The sequence below is a fragment of the Bemisia tabaci genome, chromosome 9 (assembly GCF_918797505.1).
Source record: "Bemisia tabaci chromosome 9, PGI_BMITA_v3".
NCBI classification, from domain to species: domain Eukaryota; kingdom Metazoa; phylum Arthropoda; class Insecta; order Hemiptera; family Aleyrodidae; genus Bemisia; species Bemisia tabaci.
The window spans coordinates 9,642,967-9,661,968 of record NC_092801.1 but is presented as its reverse complement, the minus strand read 5'-3'; the positions used below and the strand labels follow the sequence as shown (position 1 = coordinate 9,661,968).

Here is a 19,002-nt window from a genome sequence, read left to right as displayed (position 1 = left end):
AATAATCGCCTCCTTCAACTTCCATTTTGCTTTCAGTGGCGAGGCGTGAATGATTGAGTATGAATATTTCCCCATTTGCAGCTATAGTAAAGAATTGATTATTAAGGTGTTTGTCGCGAATAACGTGTTTATCGATCCTTTCCCATAAGTTCAAATGGCAGATCAATCGATCTATCATAAAGCTGGCCACGCCACTGTTGGCACCATCAAAGAGAGTTGAAAAATTTTGCAAAATAAGAGCGTGACATTTTTTCATCTCTAATATTGTATGTCAATCAATTATTTGGTAAGACTTGTCCAAAATTGCGCGAAGGACATAGCAGTGTTAAAAATTTTGTTCGTCAAAGCCGCGGCCCGTCTTACACTCTTCAGAGCGGGAATAGTCTTCCCAAAGCCCATTGGTCAATTGTCTCTCTGTACTACTCACTATGCGACTTTTTCTTTCCAATTTTCTGTGGTTTTTTTGGTCTCTATCCTTCGGACCCCTTTTAATGGGGTACCCTTCTATCCCTCCCAGACAAATTCTAAGTTCACGGAAAGAAATTAAATGTTGATTTAGCATTTATACTTTTAAAAAGATGTCCGACAAGTTTCAAATGCTGATATTACATTTTAACAAATGCTAACGTAACTACGCTAACTGCAAAACGAACAAATTTAAATGTTATGTTGGCATTTTTGTAATGTAAAATCAGCATTTGAAACATGTCGGACATATTTTTAACAGTATAAATGCTAAATCAACATTTAATTTTTTTCAGTGTACCCTTCTGTCCCTCCCAGGAAAATGCCAAATTTCACCCATGAATGCAAGATCCGTTTTGTCAGCAAAATGTCCAGAAGGATGCGTCAAGTTCATTTTAAAATTTACTTAAATTCGGTATCTTTTTGAAACGTCTAGAATTTTCAATCCTGGAGTTTTGATGTCGAACATCCTGCAAACCTCGCAGTACAAAGTGACGTTCTCTTTTCTCTTTACCGTCCTCAATTTTGCCGTGCTAAGGAAGGACGTCGCATGAGCCTTCAGACGTTGCCAAATTCCCTCGGTTAAAATCTGATTTTTTAGAGGAATCTTTGAATATTATGATACAAAGTACAATGTACCATGCAAAGTACATTAATACAGAGTATCTGGAAATTCCAAGTGAAAAAATTCAAATTTCTTTTCAAAAATAAACATTTTATCGGAGGAAATTTGGCAACTCTCGAATGTTCATACGGCGTTTTTCCTTAGCACGACTGCATTATATAACCGTCTTTTGGCCGCTCGACGTAATAATATTAAGTGGCCTGAAAAGAGAGCACGTTGGTAGTTTGCACGTTCATTGTTTGCAGCTTACAATTTCCCGGAACTCCCTTGCAATGCCTTGCGCGAGGATGTCAAATTGTTGAACGAAAATAAGGTCACCGAGACGTCGTCAGTGGCGTGGCGTGAATTGCCATTTATCGATTTTTACGCCATTTGAACCTATGGAAAAGGATCGATAAACAGGGTGTTCGCAGCGAACACCTTAATAATCGATTCTCTACCATAGATCTAAATGGCATAACAATCGATACATCGCAATTCACGCCACGCCACTGCACGTCGTGGCTATGCCCTTTCGAAAACAATCTAACAAAACGGTGTAAACTGTGAACCAAACATGTGGCCCGAACTGTAAGTAACAAGGTGGTATAGAATAATGCTGGTTTCGCACTAGTATGCGGGGAAATAAAGGCCAAAATTTCTTACAAGAATCGAAAAAAGGAGGGTATGAATTTGATCGACATGGGTCTATCGAAAAATGAAAATGTGAATCGATCAACACCGATTCGATTGACGAATTATTAAAAAACCAGTGTCGATTCGATCGACGTGAATCGATCGAAAATTTAAAACGTGAACCGATTGACGTAATTCGATCGATTCACAGGCTTGTCGATCGATTCATCGTTTGTCGAACCTGTCGATCGGCTCACGGAAGTTGTCGATCGGTTCATGGAGTTGTCGATCAACTCACGTTGTTTTTCGATCGATTCACGGTTGTCGATCGAATCACGTACCTCGGTTCACGTTTTTATTTTCGATTGAATCATGTCTATCGAATCGACTCTGGTTTTAATAATCTGTCGACTGAAATGGTGTCGATCGATTCACATTTTCATTCCTCGATCGATTCATGCCAATCGAATCCACACCCTCCAAAAGTTCAAACTTCAAAGACTGAGAAAGGAGAGTGTTCAACTCAGGTAGATGCACTATACGACAATGAAAATACGTTGAATACATTTTTTCACTATGGAATTTTTTTGAACTTTTTGGCCTTAATTTACCCGCAGAATAGAGTTTACCCACCACCATTCCACTATTGCAGAATATAATCCATACAAGACTCGATAGCAGTGCTGCCGTGATAAGGAAAAACGCCGTATGAGATTCTTCTACATAAATTATTATGAAGATAAACCAGTGTGCCAACTTTGAGGAAGATCATTTCTCGAGGCTCATCCCAGAATTCACATACGGGTCTTTTTCGTGACAAAGTAGTCTGCGAGCAAACGACGGATGCGACCCTGGAGGATCGCTACTAGTGCTGTCGTGCTAAGGAAAAACGCCGTATGAACCTTCAGGCGTTGCCAAATTTCCTTCGGTTAAAGACGAATTTCCTGGTAAATTCATAAGAATTCTTCTTCCAGTTTTTCACATAATATTGTTCGCAATTTTGCCTAAAGTTCCTGAAAATTTCAAGGAAGAATATTCATAACTTTCCCCGAAAATAAACATTTTATTGAAGGACATTTGGCAACTCTCGAATGTTCTTACGACGTTTTGCCTTAGTACGGCAGAGTGGCGTGGTGACCGTGGCGTGCTTTGCGATACATCGATTGATCTGCCGTTTAAATTATATGTGGAAAAGGATCGAAAAACAGGTTGTTCGCAACGGTCACCTTAATAATCGATTCTTTACCACAGCTTCAAATGGAAAAATATCGATAATCGATCATTCACGCGATCGCTACCCTAACTCGCCGAACTTCCGGCACCTCTTTATGAGTCTTGCAGACTGATTGTTGAAATTCATAGACAAAGCCATAGACAAAAAAGACATAAAGAGTATGGAGCGATCCCGATCTTATCCGTTAAAACGGGTGGTTCTTTCGGAGTAAGGGGGTGAATGATAGACTTACCATCCGGTTTCTCGTGGGCTGCTGTCAGTTAGTCTAGAAGCGAATTTGATTTAAAGGTTTGGTGCTACTTTTGTGCCCGAACATCGATCTCAGATCGATTTATAGATTTTTAGAGTCAAATGCGTCCGATTTTGAGCGTTTGGTTACCACCACGCTGCAGCACAGTAAAAGCACAAAATATGAGGGAAAAAATTAAAGTACTTTGGAAATCATTTTTGACACGGAAGCACCAATATTTACAAAACGCACATTGCATTTTCTTTAAATACATTTTTTACCCCATCAATTTAAATGAGAATAATCTATGCGGAGTGTGCAAACATTTCAAAATCATGAGTTGAAAAACGCTGACTCCGTGAGTTTCAATATCAGAGCCTCACACAGAGCGGAGCGGCGCGGCGTGCACTGGCACCTACAAACCTAGATGGATACTTCACGCATTGCGCAATGCGTGAAGTATCCACTTGGGTTTGTAGGGGCCAGCGCGCGTTTTCGCGTTTTGCCGTGTCGCAGCGTGCCACGGCGCCTTAAGCAACTATTTCACAACAGAAGCGTTGCACAGTATCATACGAAATTGAAGGCGCTCCGACATATTATGAATGACAGGCATCTTTCAAGAGTAGGGAACTTTCCTCGCAAAATAAATCGCGAATTTTATTTAGAGGTTCGGTGCTACTTTTGTGCCCGAACCTCCGAGCTGCCACTCTGTTTGAGTTCGGAACTTCCGAATCGGTGGCTAACGAATTGCAACGTTGGTGCGTGATTTTGGTACCACCTCTTGAGGTGGTTCTAGAAAAAGGTTCGACCTATCGAAAACCAACGGATCTGATTGGTCGAATATGGTGAAAATGGTAGCCTCTGGTGTTAGTGATTGACGAGACAAACCGGGACAGAACTTCCCAAAGAGGTTCGCACTAAAAAAAATTCTCGGCGTTTTTGCCAAGGTCCGTTGGTACCTTTACCATCTCACTTTTTACCAATTATTGGTATTTTTACCAAGACAGACTGGTAAGCTTACCTAAAAACCGGTATTTTTACTGTTTTTTTTTCAGGTAAGAATACCACTTTTATTGGTAATCAATTCCCGGTAACTTTGCCATTGTATCTCGGTAATTCTACCACAGTCGATAAAAAATATTGGCGTTTTTACCAAGGTCCAGTAAAATTATCGAGAAAGTTCAATAATTTTACCGAGATTTCTTGGTAAAATTATCAATTTCATAAATGGTAATTTTACCAGGAAAAAACTTGGATCAAATAGAACCCTGAATTCTTGGTAATTTTACCTTTTTCTTAGTAAATACACCGACATTTTTTTTTCAGTGCGGAACTTTAAATAAAATTCGCTGTATTACCTACCTCCTTTGTTCATTGCAACGCTTCCACCAATAGGATTTCTCTTCATCATTTTTGTCTATTTTTGTCTATTTCCTTGTCTATCAATTCCAAGAATCGTCCCGCTGTGCGACTTGGCAACCGAGGGCGGAACTCGGCAATTTTGATACGATATAGCAAGCTCTCTCACCTCTCGCGGGTGGCTATAACAAAAAAGTCCAATTAGGGCTGTGAAAAGATGCAGCTCGGCCCTGTTCCGTTTTGTTTTAGCGGAAATGGGGGTGCAGCAACAGGCGGGCTTTGAATTCTGCCGTGGGAGAAAGGGGAGAGGAAAGGGCGAAAGGAAGAGAGAGAGAGAGAGTGAATAGGGGTTGGGGGAAGTGCCGTCTACTCTTGGTGAATTTTTGCCCTTAGCCTTAAGTCTGACAGACTCGGATGTTTGATGAGAACGCATTCGAGATTGGATGAGACAGAAGGAAAGGAAAAAGAAAAAATGAAAAGAGAAGACGAATAAGGAATAAAAAAGGAAAATAAATAAGGGAGACGAATAATGAATAAGAATGAACAAAAATAATTAAGAAAGAAGAAAAATGAGTGAGAAAGAAGACAAGCAGATAAGAAAAAAGAAATAAGAAAGAAAAAAATAAAGAAGGAAAATAAATCAACACGAATAAAAAAAAATGAAAAAGAAGAATAAGGAGAAGGTGAAATGAAGATGATAAAAAACAAAAGAAGAGGTAATGGAAAAGAAGGCGGAAAATGAGTTGTAAAATAAGAAAACTAAGGAAAAGGAAAATGAAAGGAATAAGGAAAGGGGAAGGAAGAATGTGGATTAAGGAGGAATGATGAAAACAAGTTGTAATGGTGGTAGTAGTAGTGATAGAGGAGGAAAAATAGAAGGATGGATAGTAAAAAGGAGCAGAGAAAGAAGAATGAGAAGAAGGGGAAGAATGAAAATAAGGGGACCGGTAGAAAAAAGAAGTGACGGAACATGAGACAGAAGAAGAAAGAGAATAATAAGAGGAGGAAGACGGGGAGGAAAATAACGGAGAATAAGCGGGTGAAGAGCGAGGAAGAATGAGAATGAAAAAAAGATTACGATTTACATTTTGCGAACATTTTAAGCAACGAGGTTGATTTTTTCTCTTGCAAAAGAAAATAGAAATTAAGAGTGGACATTTTGAAACACTGCAATTGGGATTGCGTCCTTCCAATCTCGCATTCAATATAAATCGTGACACATTCAGTGACAAAGACATTCTTCATGTGGTAAAAGGAAGTTTTGACATGTGTCAGTCAATTCATTCGTCCCGGTTCGTAGTATTGGTGGAGTTCTCGCAAGCAGTGAGGATTCTCGATTTATTCATCTATTCATCCGTAAAGTTTCGTTAAAAAAAGATGGTGCTACAAGATTTTGCATTAAATAAATTCCTAAGTTCAGAACAGTTTGTGTTGATGAGGCCATAACAGAGTGCTTCGTACAGGTATAGAAACCTTTTCATGCGTGGACACGGCTCTATTCTCTCAAAATGCGTCAAGCTCTTGAAAAATACAAAACGCCTTCAAATGGGCGCACGCTTCCCGCACAACACTGATGCTGTAATAGTTGTATGTTGCCCCTACGGTCTCGCTCAGCTGTTAGAGATGACTCATGTCCTTTCAAGCGGGTTATTCTGTGCTAACTTTTTACCGACAAGGGAAATAGGAAGCACGTTTTCTCTCGGGTCGGATAATAGTAAAAGCCCTTTTTTTATTCGCAGCTGAATAAAATGATAATAGTCCCCTATTTTCGCCCTGTGAAATTTCAGAATTGTGCACTGGAAAGAAACACATTGGATCTAGAGTCCGCAGACTCTTAAAAACATCGACAAGAAAAAATAATCTTGATTCAATCAAATGTAAGCCTAAATGAAGAACCAAGCCTCTTAATTTGAGAGGATTTCCTTTTGATTCAAGCTTAAATCTGATTGAATCAAGAGTCCTTTTTCTTGTCAATGTTTTCAAGAGTCTGGACGCTAGATCCAATATGTTTTTTTCCAGTGTGTGCGCACTTTTTTCGCCTATTGATATTGAATCATCGACAATCATTCTATACGTTTGTTTTTCCTAATACTGTTAGATACTTTTACATCCTCTTGGGAATGATCTATGTCACCGTTTAGTCTCTGCATTTTTTTATTTTTTCTAAAATTCAGGGTAAGTTTTAGTAAAAAAAGCGCGTAGTATTGGCTGGCCTCTTAATTAGGTGTGACCATTTTAAATTCCTGCCATCAATAATGTGTTCTTCTAGTATCACATTCAATTTGAAACGTCATGCATAGGCCGTTTCTGTAAAGATGACGATCTCATCCAAATAGTGACTACTTTATGGACGATCATCCTTTTTAAAGTAAAAGTGTTTTGTTATGCTCCCATACTCAGAAAAAATACCGTCCGAACATTCAATCGTTTCCCAATCTCCCCTTAAAAAAGGAAAGTTATTACAAATTAATGATTTTCTTTTAATTTTTCACAAACTTTGCGGTAAAAAGTATTATGGTTATGATGATGATGATGATGATGATGATGATGATGATGATGATGATGATGATGACTGTTTCTCCCTTACAATAGGCCTGTTGCAAACTTCAGGTAGAGCAAGTCGAAAAGTTACTTCTCTAAGAAAATGGCTCAAAAATCACGATGAGCGCATAGTGGAAGTCTGAAATGCACTCGTAACTTTACAATCCGCGTAATAAATATGCTATTTTGTAGGCCTCTTGCTTCAAAAACGATACTACGCCACAGTTGAACAATTTGTAAGAGAAGTTCCATCCAATCTTAACATGTTAGTATGCTACACAATATTCATGCAACATGGCCGACATCAACTCGCCAGAACTAACGTAACGAGATGGAATTTTATCAGTTGGCGTGTTTTTATAATTTTTACTTTCCCTGCGTTGACAAAGGCTATGGTGCCTCCTAACAATTAGCGCGCAGAAGCGTCAGCCATGTTGAATATTGTGTAGCATCTTAGTGCGCAATGGTTAGCTGAAACGACTTCTCTTATGAAATGTTCATCTGTGCTGTATGCCGTTTTTGAAGCGGGAAGCTTAAAAAACGCATTTCTTAAAAAAAGTGTGACGTAAGGAGTGCATTTTTAAGCGAGATCGTGATTTTTAAGCCATTTTCTATGAGAAATAACTCTTCGGTTAGCTCCAGCTAAAGTTTGCAACAGACCTATTGTAAGAGAGTAAAATTCGCGTTTTATGAAAAGAAATTTGGCAACGCCTGAGGGTTCATTCGGCGTTTTTCCTTAGCACGGCAGAATTCCTCTGTATGCTCTAGCTGAATTGTCCATAAGGAAGCGTTGAATCCTCGGAAGTACAAGTAAAAGTGTCGGAAAAGCTTTAAGCTCAAAAAAGTAAAGAAAGTCACTCCATGTTCCTGAGTGCGGCACGCAAAAAAAGATGTTACCTACTCTCGAACTAAGAATGCCTTTTTCTGTCTGTTCACAGGTAGCTGCAAAAAAATGCTCGACTCTGGGAACACGGAACTAAAGCCCAGCTGCGGGGGCCGGGGAACCCCGACCGCACTCGCCCCGCTGTCTCCCGCGTGAGCGGTGTCCCCGGGTAGTTCCGGGGATTCGCCATGCCCGTCAAAGTGCCGTTCCGGGACAAGGCTACCAGGACCGTCCGTCGCCACGCCGTTTGATCCGCGGATGCAACCCGCAACACGCGACCCAAAAAGAACACTAATTAACCCGGCTGCGGTTTTACGTTCCGGGTCTCATCTTTACAGTTTGTACCATTCGACGTGTGACCTAATTCCCGAGTGTTGCATTTCCAGCTCGTTAAATTCGATCGAATATCGTACGGGATTCATCGATTCTACCCCCAAATTTATTTTAATTAACAGTGTTTTTTGAAATTCAATCGGTTGTGCTGTTTTAAATTCGCCTTTCTTTTGGTCCGGCCCTAACCTTATGCCACGAGCTCCACCTCTAAGTGATTCCTTCCACTTTACTCTCGTTAACCCGTTATTTTTTGTGCGGAGTCGGGTATTTTCAACTGTGATCCAGGTGTTTTTTTTCTATTCAACGAAAGAAGTTCCGGAGTGATTTTTCCGGATTCCGGTTCGATGCTTCCGGTCGTGTGAGTGTTTCCGCCCCCGTCCGTTTTTATTTTTCTTCTTCTTTATCGTCAACGTCTGTCTCGTTCGCACATATTTTCGATTTCGGATTCGAGTACGCTGAAAATCAAGTTCCTACCGTTGTTACAGATCTCCTATTTTAATCTTGTTGCAACTTAATTCCTTCGTATCGAGGTGTGTCCGATTCCTTGTTTCGATTTCCGGTCGCCAATTTTTCCCGTTTTTGTCCCGGAAGTGCGTTCACTTCGACCGTTCCCATTCGTCTGTTGCCTTCGCGAGTAATTCCGGTCCAACGTTCACGTCGACTGTTCCCGTTGCCCGTTACCGTTTCCACGTTTTTTTTCCAGTTTCCGTTTCCGGTAGTGCGTTTCGGTCGATCCGCCCCATTTTTCCTTCGGTTTCGCAAGCAATTCCGTTCCAGCGTTTCCGGTGATTGTTTCCTGTTACCCGTCCTCATTTTTACGTTTTTCTGTCGTCTATTTTTGGCAGTGCGTTCCGGTCGACTGTCTTCATTTGCCTGCTGCCGTCCTGAGCATTTCCGGTGGTGCGTTTCCGGTACTTAATCTCTGGTAGTGTGTTTCCGGTGACGTGTTTTCTGTTGCCCGGTCTCACTTTCACATTTTCCTGTCTCCCATTTCGGACAGTGCGTTCCGGTAGACCGTTTCCATTTGCTCGCTGCCGCCTCGAGCGTTTCCGGTCATCCATTTTCGGGAGTGCGTTTCCGGTAACTGTCTCCTGTCGCCCGCTCTCATTTGCACCTTTTCCCGTTTCCCGATTCCGACAGTTCGTTCCGGTCGAATTTGCCTGCTGCCGTCCCGACCGTTTCCGGTAGTGCGTTTCCGGCGCTTCATTTCCGGTTGTGCGTTTCCGGTGCTTCATTTCCGGTTGTGCGTTTCCGGTGCTTCATTTCCGGTTGGGCGTTTCCGGTCATCCATTTCCGTTAGTACGTTTTCCGGTAACTGTTTCCTGTTGCCCGTTTTCATTGTCACGTTTTCCTGTCTCCCATTTTGAACGTGCGTTTCCGGTGGTGGACTTCCGGTCGTGCGTTTCCGGTGGGCGGAGGATGCGCCTCGGGCGGTGAGCGCGGCGGGACTCGTGCTCGCGGGGCGCGGGGGCGGGCATGAACGCTTCGGAGTGCGCGGCGCTGCTGGAGAACGTGACGTGGGACGACCCGCGGCAGATCTCCTCGCTGGTGGCCCTCGGCGTCATCGACGTCATCGTCATCCTGGGCAACATCCTCGTCATCGCCGCCGTCTTCATGTCCTCCAAGCTCCGCTCCGTCACCAACCTCTTCATCGTCTCCCTCGCCGTCGCCGATCTCATGGTCGGCATCGCCGTCCTCCCTTTCAGCGCCACCTGGGAGGTTTTCAAGGTCAGTCCTTTTCCTCTCTTTATCACTCTTATGCAAAGTTGTCCGGTTGTGCCATTAAAAAAGATATCGACGGTGAAAGTCGGCAATCAAATAACTCGTTTGCGGTGTCTGAAAATCTCCGCCTCTACGTCATTTTTTTAAAGGAGAGCAAATTGACATTGTTTCTTGAAGTTTTTGCAGAATTTTCTTCGCATTGAGAAGAAAAATCATGACAGTTTTAAAGAATTGCCGTTGAGTAGTTTTCCATTTAAAAAATAAAGTATGACAGGAAGTCTGCGACGTCGCAAACCGAGTTATGTGATTGCCGACTTGCACCGTCGATATATATCATGGGTTTAAAATGGGGTTAGTACTGATTTTTCAGCACAATCTGGCAACAATTCTCTCACGAAGAAGGTTTTGCAGCGGCTTCAAAGTGTCTTATATAGTTACGAAATATAAAAGAAAAAATTAAAGTGCTTTGGAAATCATTTTTGACACGGAACCACCTAATATTTACAAAACACACATTGTATTTTCCTTTGATATGTATCTTTTTTTCATCAATTTAAATGAGAATAATCTATGAAGAGTGTGCAAAAATTTCAAAATCATGAGTTGCAAAACGCTGACTCCGTGAGTTTAAATGTTAGAGCCTCACACAACAGAGCGGAGCGGCGTGCTCTGGCACCTACAAACCTAAATGGAAACTTCACGCATTGCGCAATGCGTGAAGTATCCACTTGGGTTTGTAGGGGCCGTGCGCGTTTTCGCATTTTGCCGTGCCGCAGCGTGCCACGGCGCCTCAAGCAACTATTTCACAACAGAAGCGTTGCACAGTATCATACGAAATTGAAGGCGTTCCAACATACCAAGAATGACAGGCATCTTTTAAGAGTCACGAGCTTTCCTCGCAAAATAAATCAAGATACTACTGCACAAATGAGAGCGGTAGTCCGAAAATTCACTAAGTTCTAGCACCCGTATTCAATAACGTTTACCATAATTTTTGAATTTCATTAGAGAAAAAAGTAACTCGATGTAGGCAGAAACATTCTTGAGTATGCAGTCAAGACGATTTTATTTTGTGTCAAGAATAAAATCGCTGAATGAGAGCGGGGTTCTGCTTGATGTAGGTGACTTTTCTTCGAGGAGGTTACGAAATCTTTCATCTTGTTTGGCAGTTGATTTTTAGAATCGCCCCCAATCATGTCTTGTAATACTTAAATTCATACTGCGTCTAGATCTAGCAGCCCATTCTACTGTTAAAATACCTGCCTTTCGGAGGGGGATTTTTTAAAACTCTCTTGTATAATAAAGCGTTGAAAGAGTGATGTCGAGCTATGTGAGTGAAAATTCATTCTTTGTTCTTCAAAACAATATCTCTCGAGCTCTACAAGAGAACCATGAAAATATAAAGGGCCGGACTCATTTAATCTACACTGCAATTTGAGCAAAAGGTTCCACGAAAAGAGAATAATCTAAGATACAAACATGTTGGACTTTTAGAAGGCACTAAAGCAAAGCGCTGAGAGTGGAATGAGAGAACGTGGAGCTAAAAACAACCAAGCTGTTGGTTGCATTGTTGCCAGGTCTATTTTTAATCCTGCAAAACTTGCGTCAGAAGCAGCAAATTAATGTTGACAAGCAGGGTGCAGCTAAACAATGGAGATGTTGCATGTGTGAGGAATTTGCGATTTGACTATTTATTCTTGTGTAAAAGTTTGCGAGAAACACGATGGTGCCACCGGTTTTCTCTAAAATCAACTCCCGTGGCCCCTAAGAATTATCCCCCAAAATTCTGGATTTTCATTGGAAGTCACATAAAGAAAGAAAAACAAATCTATTTAAATTGAAAAAACTCAGAATTTTGAGCACTTCAAGTGAAAGCTTTTTCTATTCTTCACGATTTCATTCTCTAGTGCTTTCGTTTTCCCCAAGTTACAGCTACTCACTGGTTCTGTTGTGAAAACATCTTACGTCTAACTTTCCACTAAATGCGCCGTAATATACAGGCAAAAGTCAATTTGGCCCCTAAAAAATCTTCAATGGTGCCTAAAAATCGGGCTTGATGCGCCCACACGGCTCCTAAAACTCAAAGGTGAGTTTCGAACACTGCAGCACATGTAGGCCTGAAACTAAGGGTGGCAACATGTCGGAGCCCCCATTTGTATCCCTTTGAGAGCCCAAGGAACACGCTGCGAGAAGGGTGTGGTGGGTGGGGCAGGGATAGTTACAAACTGAAACAAGAGAACTAAGAGCCGAGCGAAGCAGGAGCCGGGAAAAATTAAAAAAAAAGCAGAGATAAATCTAACACTCAGCGGTAATTATGTGGTCGCTCCTTGAAAACGGGTTGCAGAAGCGCCGGGGGAGGGGCTTGAAGGGCGGAGGGGTGGAAGCTGGCAATAAATCCACCACTCCGAGCAGCTTGCTTGTTATTGCGGGTCAATTTGAAAACGCTGTTGCCAGTTCGTGCTTGAAAATGCCAGATTCTACACTCAACCCTCGAGGAATATCTTTTTCTGTGATACTTAAATCAGAGGGAACCGCTCTCTGATTGCTTACACCGATCTCTCATTGAAATGTTGGTCTAAAAACTATCTAAGTGGGAAGTGAAAAAACATAGGGCTACACTGGAAAATAAACACATTGGATCTAGAGTTCAGACTCTTGAAAACAGTGACAAGAAAAAATACTCTTGATTCAATCAGATTTAAGCTTAGCTCAAGAACCAAGCCTCTTAATTTGAGCGGATATCCTTTTGATTTAAGCTTAAATCTAATTGAATCAAGAGTATTTCTTCTTGTCAAGGTTTTAAGAGTCTGGACTCTAGATCCAATGTGTTTTTTTCCAGTGTATCGAGCAAATTTTTCGAACGATTTTCACGCCAATAACCTATTAAATTCAGTCGAATTTTGGTTTTGGGTCAATTTGAAAACGGCGTCGACAGTTGGTGCTTGAAAATTCCAGATTTTACTCTCAACCTCAAGGAATATCTTTTTCCGTGATACATAAATCGGAGGGAAACGCCCTCTGATTGCTTACACCGATCTCTCATTGAAATGTTGGTCTAAAAAGTATCTAAGTGGAAGGTGAACAAACATAGGGCTATCGAGCAAATTTTATTTATTTATTATATTTACGTACATGAAAGCCCCATTATTGGAGCTATGACACAAGTCAAAAAACATTAGGAATTACAATATACAATAATTAAAAATATGAATTACAATTGAAAATGTTAAATTAAGTGGTGGTTGGTAGAATGTTATTCAAGAGCTAAAGTCAGAAATTCGTTTAAATCATGAAATGCCTCGGTTAACTTAATTTTTCGAACGATTTTCACGCCAATAATCTATTAAATTCAGTCGAATTTTGGTTTTGGGTCAATTTGAAAACGCCGTTGCCAGTTGGTGCTTGAAAATTCTATATTTTACTCTCAATCTCAAGGAATATCTTTTTCTGTGATACTTAAATCAGAGGGAACCGCTCTCTGATTGCTTACACCGATCTTTCATTGAAATGTTGATCTAAAAAGTATTCAAGTGGGAGGTGAACAAACACAGGAGTATCGAGCAAATTTTTCGAACAATTTTCACGTCACTAATCTATTAAATTCAGTCGAATTTCGGTTTACTTAATGAAAAACACTATGGTATGCGATATTAAACGCATTTGCATCCCTCAATAGTCGAAAAATGGTTTTTGTAGTGATTTTTACGAGAACCATGTGGATTATACTTTCCCAAAGGAAAAATAAGGTGTGATAAAAATTCCGCAACTTCTTAAGGTGATTCGATGGACGCCATATTTTGTGTGGGAACGGCATGCGATATATCGCATCAAAATCGCATCAATTGGTTCCATTTTTTCAGCTACTCGTCACTTTTCTCCAATTTTGAGATCGCAATTCTGTTGTCAGGAGACTAAAGCACTCAATCACCAATTTTAACAAACAAATTCAACGTAACAAAGGCGTGGTTTTTTTTAGAGAGAAAACATCGCATTCGATACTGATATCGAGACTGCAGTCGAATGCTATATCTTCTCTATAAAAAAACCACGCCTTTATTACGTTGAATTTCTTTGTTAAAATTGGTAAGTGCTTTAGTCTCCTGACAACAGAATTGCGATCTCAAAATTGGAGAAAAATGACGAGTAGCTGAAAAAATGGAACCGATTGATGCGATATATCGCATGCCGTTCTCAGTCAAAATATGGCGTCCATCGAATCACCTTAAAGGGATATGCGAGGTCTCTTACTTCCCATCGACATTCTTCGCATTATTCCTCTCCCTCCGTTTAAAATAATGGATGAAGAGACTGTGGCTTCACTTCGTATCATGCAAACTTTTTACCTTATTTTGGATTTGTTACACGATCTTTGCCGATTTTCGAGGATGGTGTTAAGTTCATTGGACGTATTTCTGCCAAACGGAGCTATGTGCATTATGACGTGAGCCCTTTTATGCATGTATTCTTATGGGCTTTAGGGCTCATGTCCTAATGCATATAGTTCCGTTTGGCAGAAATACGTCCAAGGAGATCCATCTGAGGAAACCCGGAATGGAAGGAGCTACAAGGGCCATAAGAATAGGATCTAAGGTTCTTAAGACAACCTGTTGAACTCGCGCCAACAGGATATGAAGTCTTTTTCTAAGTGCTGCAATATCACTTCATTGCTTTGAACTCTGAGGGGCGGTAATTTAAAGTGAGGTAGAAGATGAGGGTGCTTTCCAGAATAATACAGTTTGTAGCTAGAATTGACAATTATTGGTATTTTTATGTTTGACAGAAAAAAAAACTCGCCTCTCCCTTTTACATTTTCATAGTCAGACGCGTTTTGGTGGCTCTAATTTCTCTCCTGACTGGAACTTCAATGTCTCTTTTTTTAAGAACAAAATGCTTTAAAATAAGGAGCATTGGTGGATTTTATTACTTTGAAGTTTTACCCTGCATGAGGCTCAATAAAGAAAATTAACTTCAACCCCTCTTTTAACAATTTTTTGTTTGTTTTTAGACTTTCAATTTTTGGCTGGAGAAAATAAACGGCGAATGAAACTCAAAAACATTCTCAACTCAATTTTTTCGTAAAAGTGGGTTGGTTCGTTTCTGATGAGCTCGGTCCAGTTAGTCCATCTTTTTATTTTACCTTAGTCCATAGGAACCACCTATTTCAACCAATGAGATCGCTCCATACTCCCTTTGTCCTCTATGTGTATCGCTTAGTCGATTAATTTCACTGGTATAAAAAAACAAGCAGAAGCTCCAACGCATTGGCGTCGGAGAGCGGCTCTGGGGGCAGTAGTTGTAGTCAAGAATGAGGGCCTAGACACATTTTGTCATTGATGTACAATCCGACAACTGTCGATTCATGTTTTGTAACTTAGCAGATTTACGTAGCCGGTGTATAAATGTGTATTGGGCTTTGATATGGCGAATACATGGCATTATCACTTGTTGTATACTTTTAATTTTGAAAGCTCTTTGGAGGTCCGCTTCCTAAAAAATCTCTGGTTGATAAGTCGTTTAGCGAGGCTGCAAAAAATTTGCATTTTTATATCTGAAAGTGTAGGTATTGGTTTTTTGTATAATTGTTTTTTTGGATTGCTGGAAAAGTAACGCATACTTCTATAATTTAGGACTGAGTCAGGGAAATATAAGGTTCGTTAAATAGTAAATATTCCTAGTACCGTGTGACACTATTGTTAACGAAAAGTTTTTGCAACTTGTCAAAGAGGTTGTTGAATGATCTTCGAATAACTTTTGATGAGCTAGAGGTAATGGTTCTATCTGCAGCTCGTGGACTTCTGTACGATATTGTCCAGAATCATCTAAATTTTCAAAAAGTGTCCGCTTGTTCGATACCCAATTTGCTCATTCATGCATACAAGGAGAAGCGCATGAAAGCTTTAGCAGACATTTTGGAGATGAATCAAGAATTAGATGAAGAATTTATGACTTAAATCACGGCACCTTAATCACGGGATGACCTTAATTACGGCAACTATTTATTGTCCATGAGATGCAGATGGTTCCATTTCCCTAGCTCATCAAAAGGTATTCGAAGATCAATTTCATAAATAATCAGCCCATGAGTGGGTCCAGAATGAGGGAGAAGGAAAAGTTGAAATAATTTTACTGGAAGGAGGGATAAATGAGGTACTCACCGAATTTATTCGTACAGAACATTCAAAAATCCCGTGAAAAAACAGCTCACAAATAAAAGCAAATTGCCATAGAAACTTCTTCACGAAATCACACACACAACGAAGAACGAGGCGCTACAGACGAGTCCGTCCAGGACAAGTTAAAAAATTCCCATGAGCCGAGTGCCGTAGGTTAAGGGCCCGTTCGCCAAAACTAATCGGAACTGTATGAATGAATTGCTCCTTTTAAAAATCAAAACAATATCGAATTGCGATATATTACACAGTTAAGATAGGGCTATGTCCTGTCGTAAGCGGCGACATACAGTCGATATCATTTCAATAATCGCCCCAATGGCCACGATAGTTGTTAGACGTTTACGGTTTCCCTGGTAACCTTTGTTTGCTATCAGCTGATATCAAGTAATATGACTAGGAAGCTCCAACCCAGTAGTTAAAGCTTCCTTAACCGCGAAAACTTTAAAATTCAAATTTTCAAATTTTGAACGTAAAGTACATTTTTTCCATCACGAGATAAAAGCACAAACAAGTTTTGAATTGTTGACTGTATCACCATGATTCCAAAAATACAATACACAACATAGCATTGACTAACAATAAAACAGTATGCAATAAAATAAAGTCATGACAAGGAACATAGCCGAAAATGGCGCCGATTCCCATCAACCAACGCGCGGTCTCTACAATGTAACATGCTGCATTGATACTCCCCAGCTGGGACCGTCCGGAATAGCAGCTCTAGTGCAAGCACCAGAGCCGCTAAAACCTCTTGGACCAATGCCGCGGTGCATTGACTTGAGAGTGCAGTTTCTTGTCGCCGGATTTAAGAGTCTTGAACTCTTGTTTCCAGCGGATTTTGCATTGATTTAAGCGGATTCCGCATTGATTCAAGCGGTTTTGCGTTAAACAAGATTCCAGACTCTTGAATCCGGCGACAAGAAACTGCACTCTTGAACCAAGAGGTTTTTTTACCAGTGATTCAATAATCAACCCGCTAGTTGAACAATAGCCCGGAATATATAGTTAGATTGGCCCGTTATTTCCACTATCCACCCTCCATAATAAAATCGCCGGCTCTCTATTATGCTTCGGCCACTTAGCCCGGACACTAGAGACTGCAAAATCCCATCCCCTGCAAAAATGCCCTCTCTACCGCGAGAAATTGACGGAAACGGCTAAATATAAAATTGATAATACCCCGCATCCCGCTGAACGCTTTCATCCGCGACAGGTTGTCAGTCCTGGCTCGACGCATTTGCAAGATCTCGCCGGAACCCACCCCGCCCTCCATAAAGAGCGTCCGACGTCGGACGTAAAAAGCTTATCTCCACCCCCACGACACCCCGCAACGACTTTGACTTGTACGGGCGACAGGAATTATATTAAAATTCAGTTACGTCGTTTTGTCGCAGGAGTAACGGAATATTTCGCGCGATTGTGCCAACGCACGGGAGCTAGCAATATTGTTTCAATAACTGTCATTAATGTCGTAATCCAATATTCAACAAATAAAAGGAAAAGGCTATCGAGCTCGAGCTATCGATTAGCTTCGATGGAGTCGTTTTGTCGGGTTTGCATTGGCTTGATACATCGCGCTGCCGACGCTCGTTTAACAGTGGCGTGGCGTGCTTTGCGATGAATCGATTTATCTGCCATTTAAATCCTATGGAAAGGATCGATAAACAGGATGTTCGCTGCGAACACCTTATAATCGATTCTTTCGCCATAGCTTTCGAATGAGAGAATATATCGCAGAATCCGATTATTTACACCACGCCTCTGTCGTTTGATACCATTGCTTTGCGATTTATCGATTGATCTACCATGTAAACCAATGGAAAAGGATCGATAATCAGGGTTTTCGCAGTGGACACTATAATAATCGATTCTTTACAATAGCTTCAAATGGGGAAATATCGATACTCGATACATTCACGCCTCGTCACTGTTTAATACGTGACAGCCGTGTGCTTTTTCGCGCGTTTTTTTTTTCTATTACCGGAATGGTGACACTCCCTCGATTGAATTTTCGTCCATTTGTCGCAGATGTTCACAAAAAGGCAAAAATTACTTCGCGTTATTTTTAGCGTACCATCAACGTAAGAATTTTTTCTACAGTGGTAGAGTACCAGTGCTGACAGCGCACGTGGATTATCTCGCCCGGGGCTGTTCAAACGATACTAACACTTCTTCACACACAGTTCTGTTCTATATTTTTTTGGTCGTGTTGAGTCCTATTTTGTGGTAAAAAACGAATATTACGCATTACGTTTGGTATTGGTCCACCCCACTTCCCCATGCTTCTACATTTTCGTTGCTTTTTTTTGACAAATTACACAGGTCTACAACGAAAAAAAATACTATGGGGTTATGAGTGACAATTCTCGTGTATATACTTTTTCACACAATAAGTCAAAAATAGAGCCCAATTTTTTCTCCTACACAATTTTCCTCCATTTATTCAGAGGTGGATCCAGCAATTTGGCAACACTGGACTCCCTCCATGTAAACCTATATATGTTAAATAATCGATTCTTGTCGGAACAGTTGGTCCCTCCAAGAATCGATACATTTCTATAGGTTTAAATGGAGGAAAACAATATTGCCAATTCGCTACTAAACTAAGTGCAAAATTTCAATCTTCATTTTCTTTTAAGGTTTTGTAAGCGAGGAATGATAATAAATTTGACGCGTTAGCCCAACCGCGCAGAGGATGGAATGAGCATCAGATCCCACGGTTTACTCACGGATAAAGGCATGTGGCAACACTGGATTACCTCCATCTAAACCTATGTTAAATAATCGATTCTTGTCGGAGCAGAAGGTCTCTCCAAGAATCGA

General features: G+C 40.8%; 1 protein-coding gene across 2 annotated transcripts in view; it reads left to right on the top strand.

The window, feature by feature from the left end:
- Positions 1 to 19,002, top strand: part of Oamb (Octopamine receptor in mushroom bodies) — a 249,085-nt gene that overhangs the window by 170,966 nt on the left and 59,117 nt on the right. For both annotated transcript variants that reach the window (XM_072304002.1, XM_072304001.1), the window contains exon 5: positions 8,007 to 10,012. In XM_072304002.1, coding sequence (XP_072160103.1) covers positions 9,761 to 10,012 — 252 coding nt within the window. In that variant the 5' untranslated portion in view covers positions 8,007 to 9,760. The remainder of the gene's footprint in view (positions 1 to 8,006; positions 10,013 to 19,002) is intronic.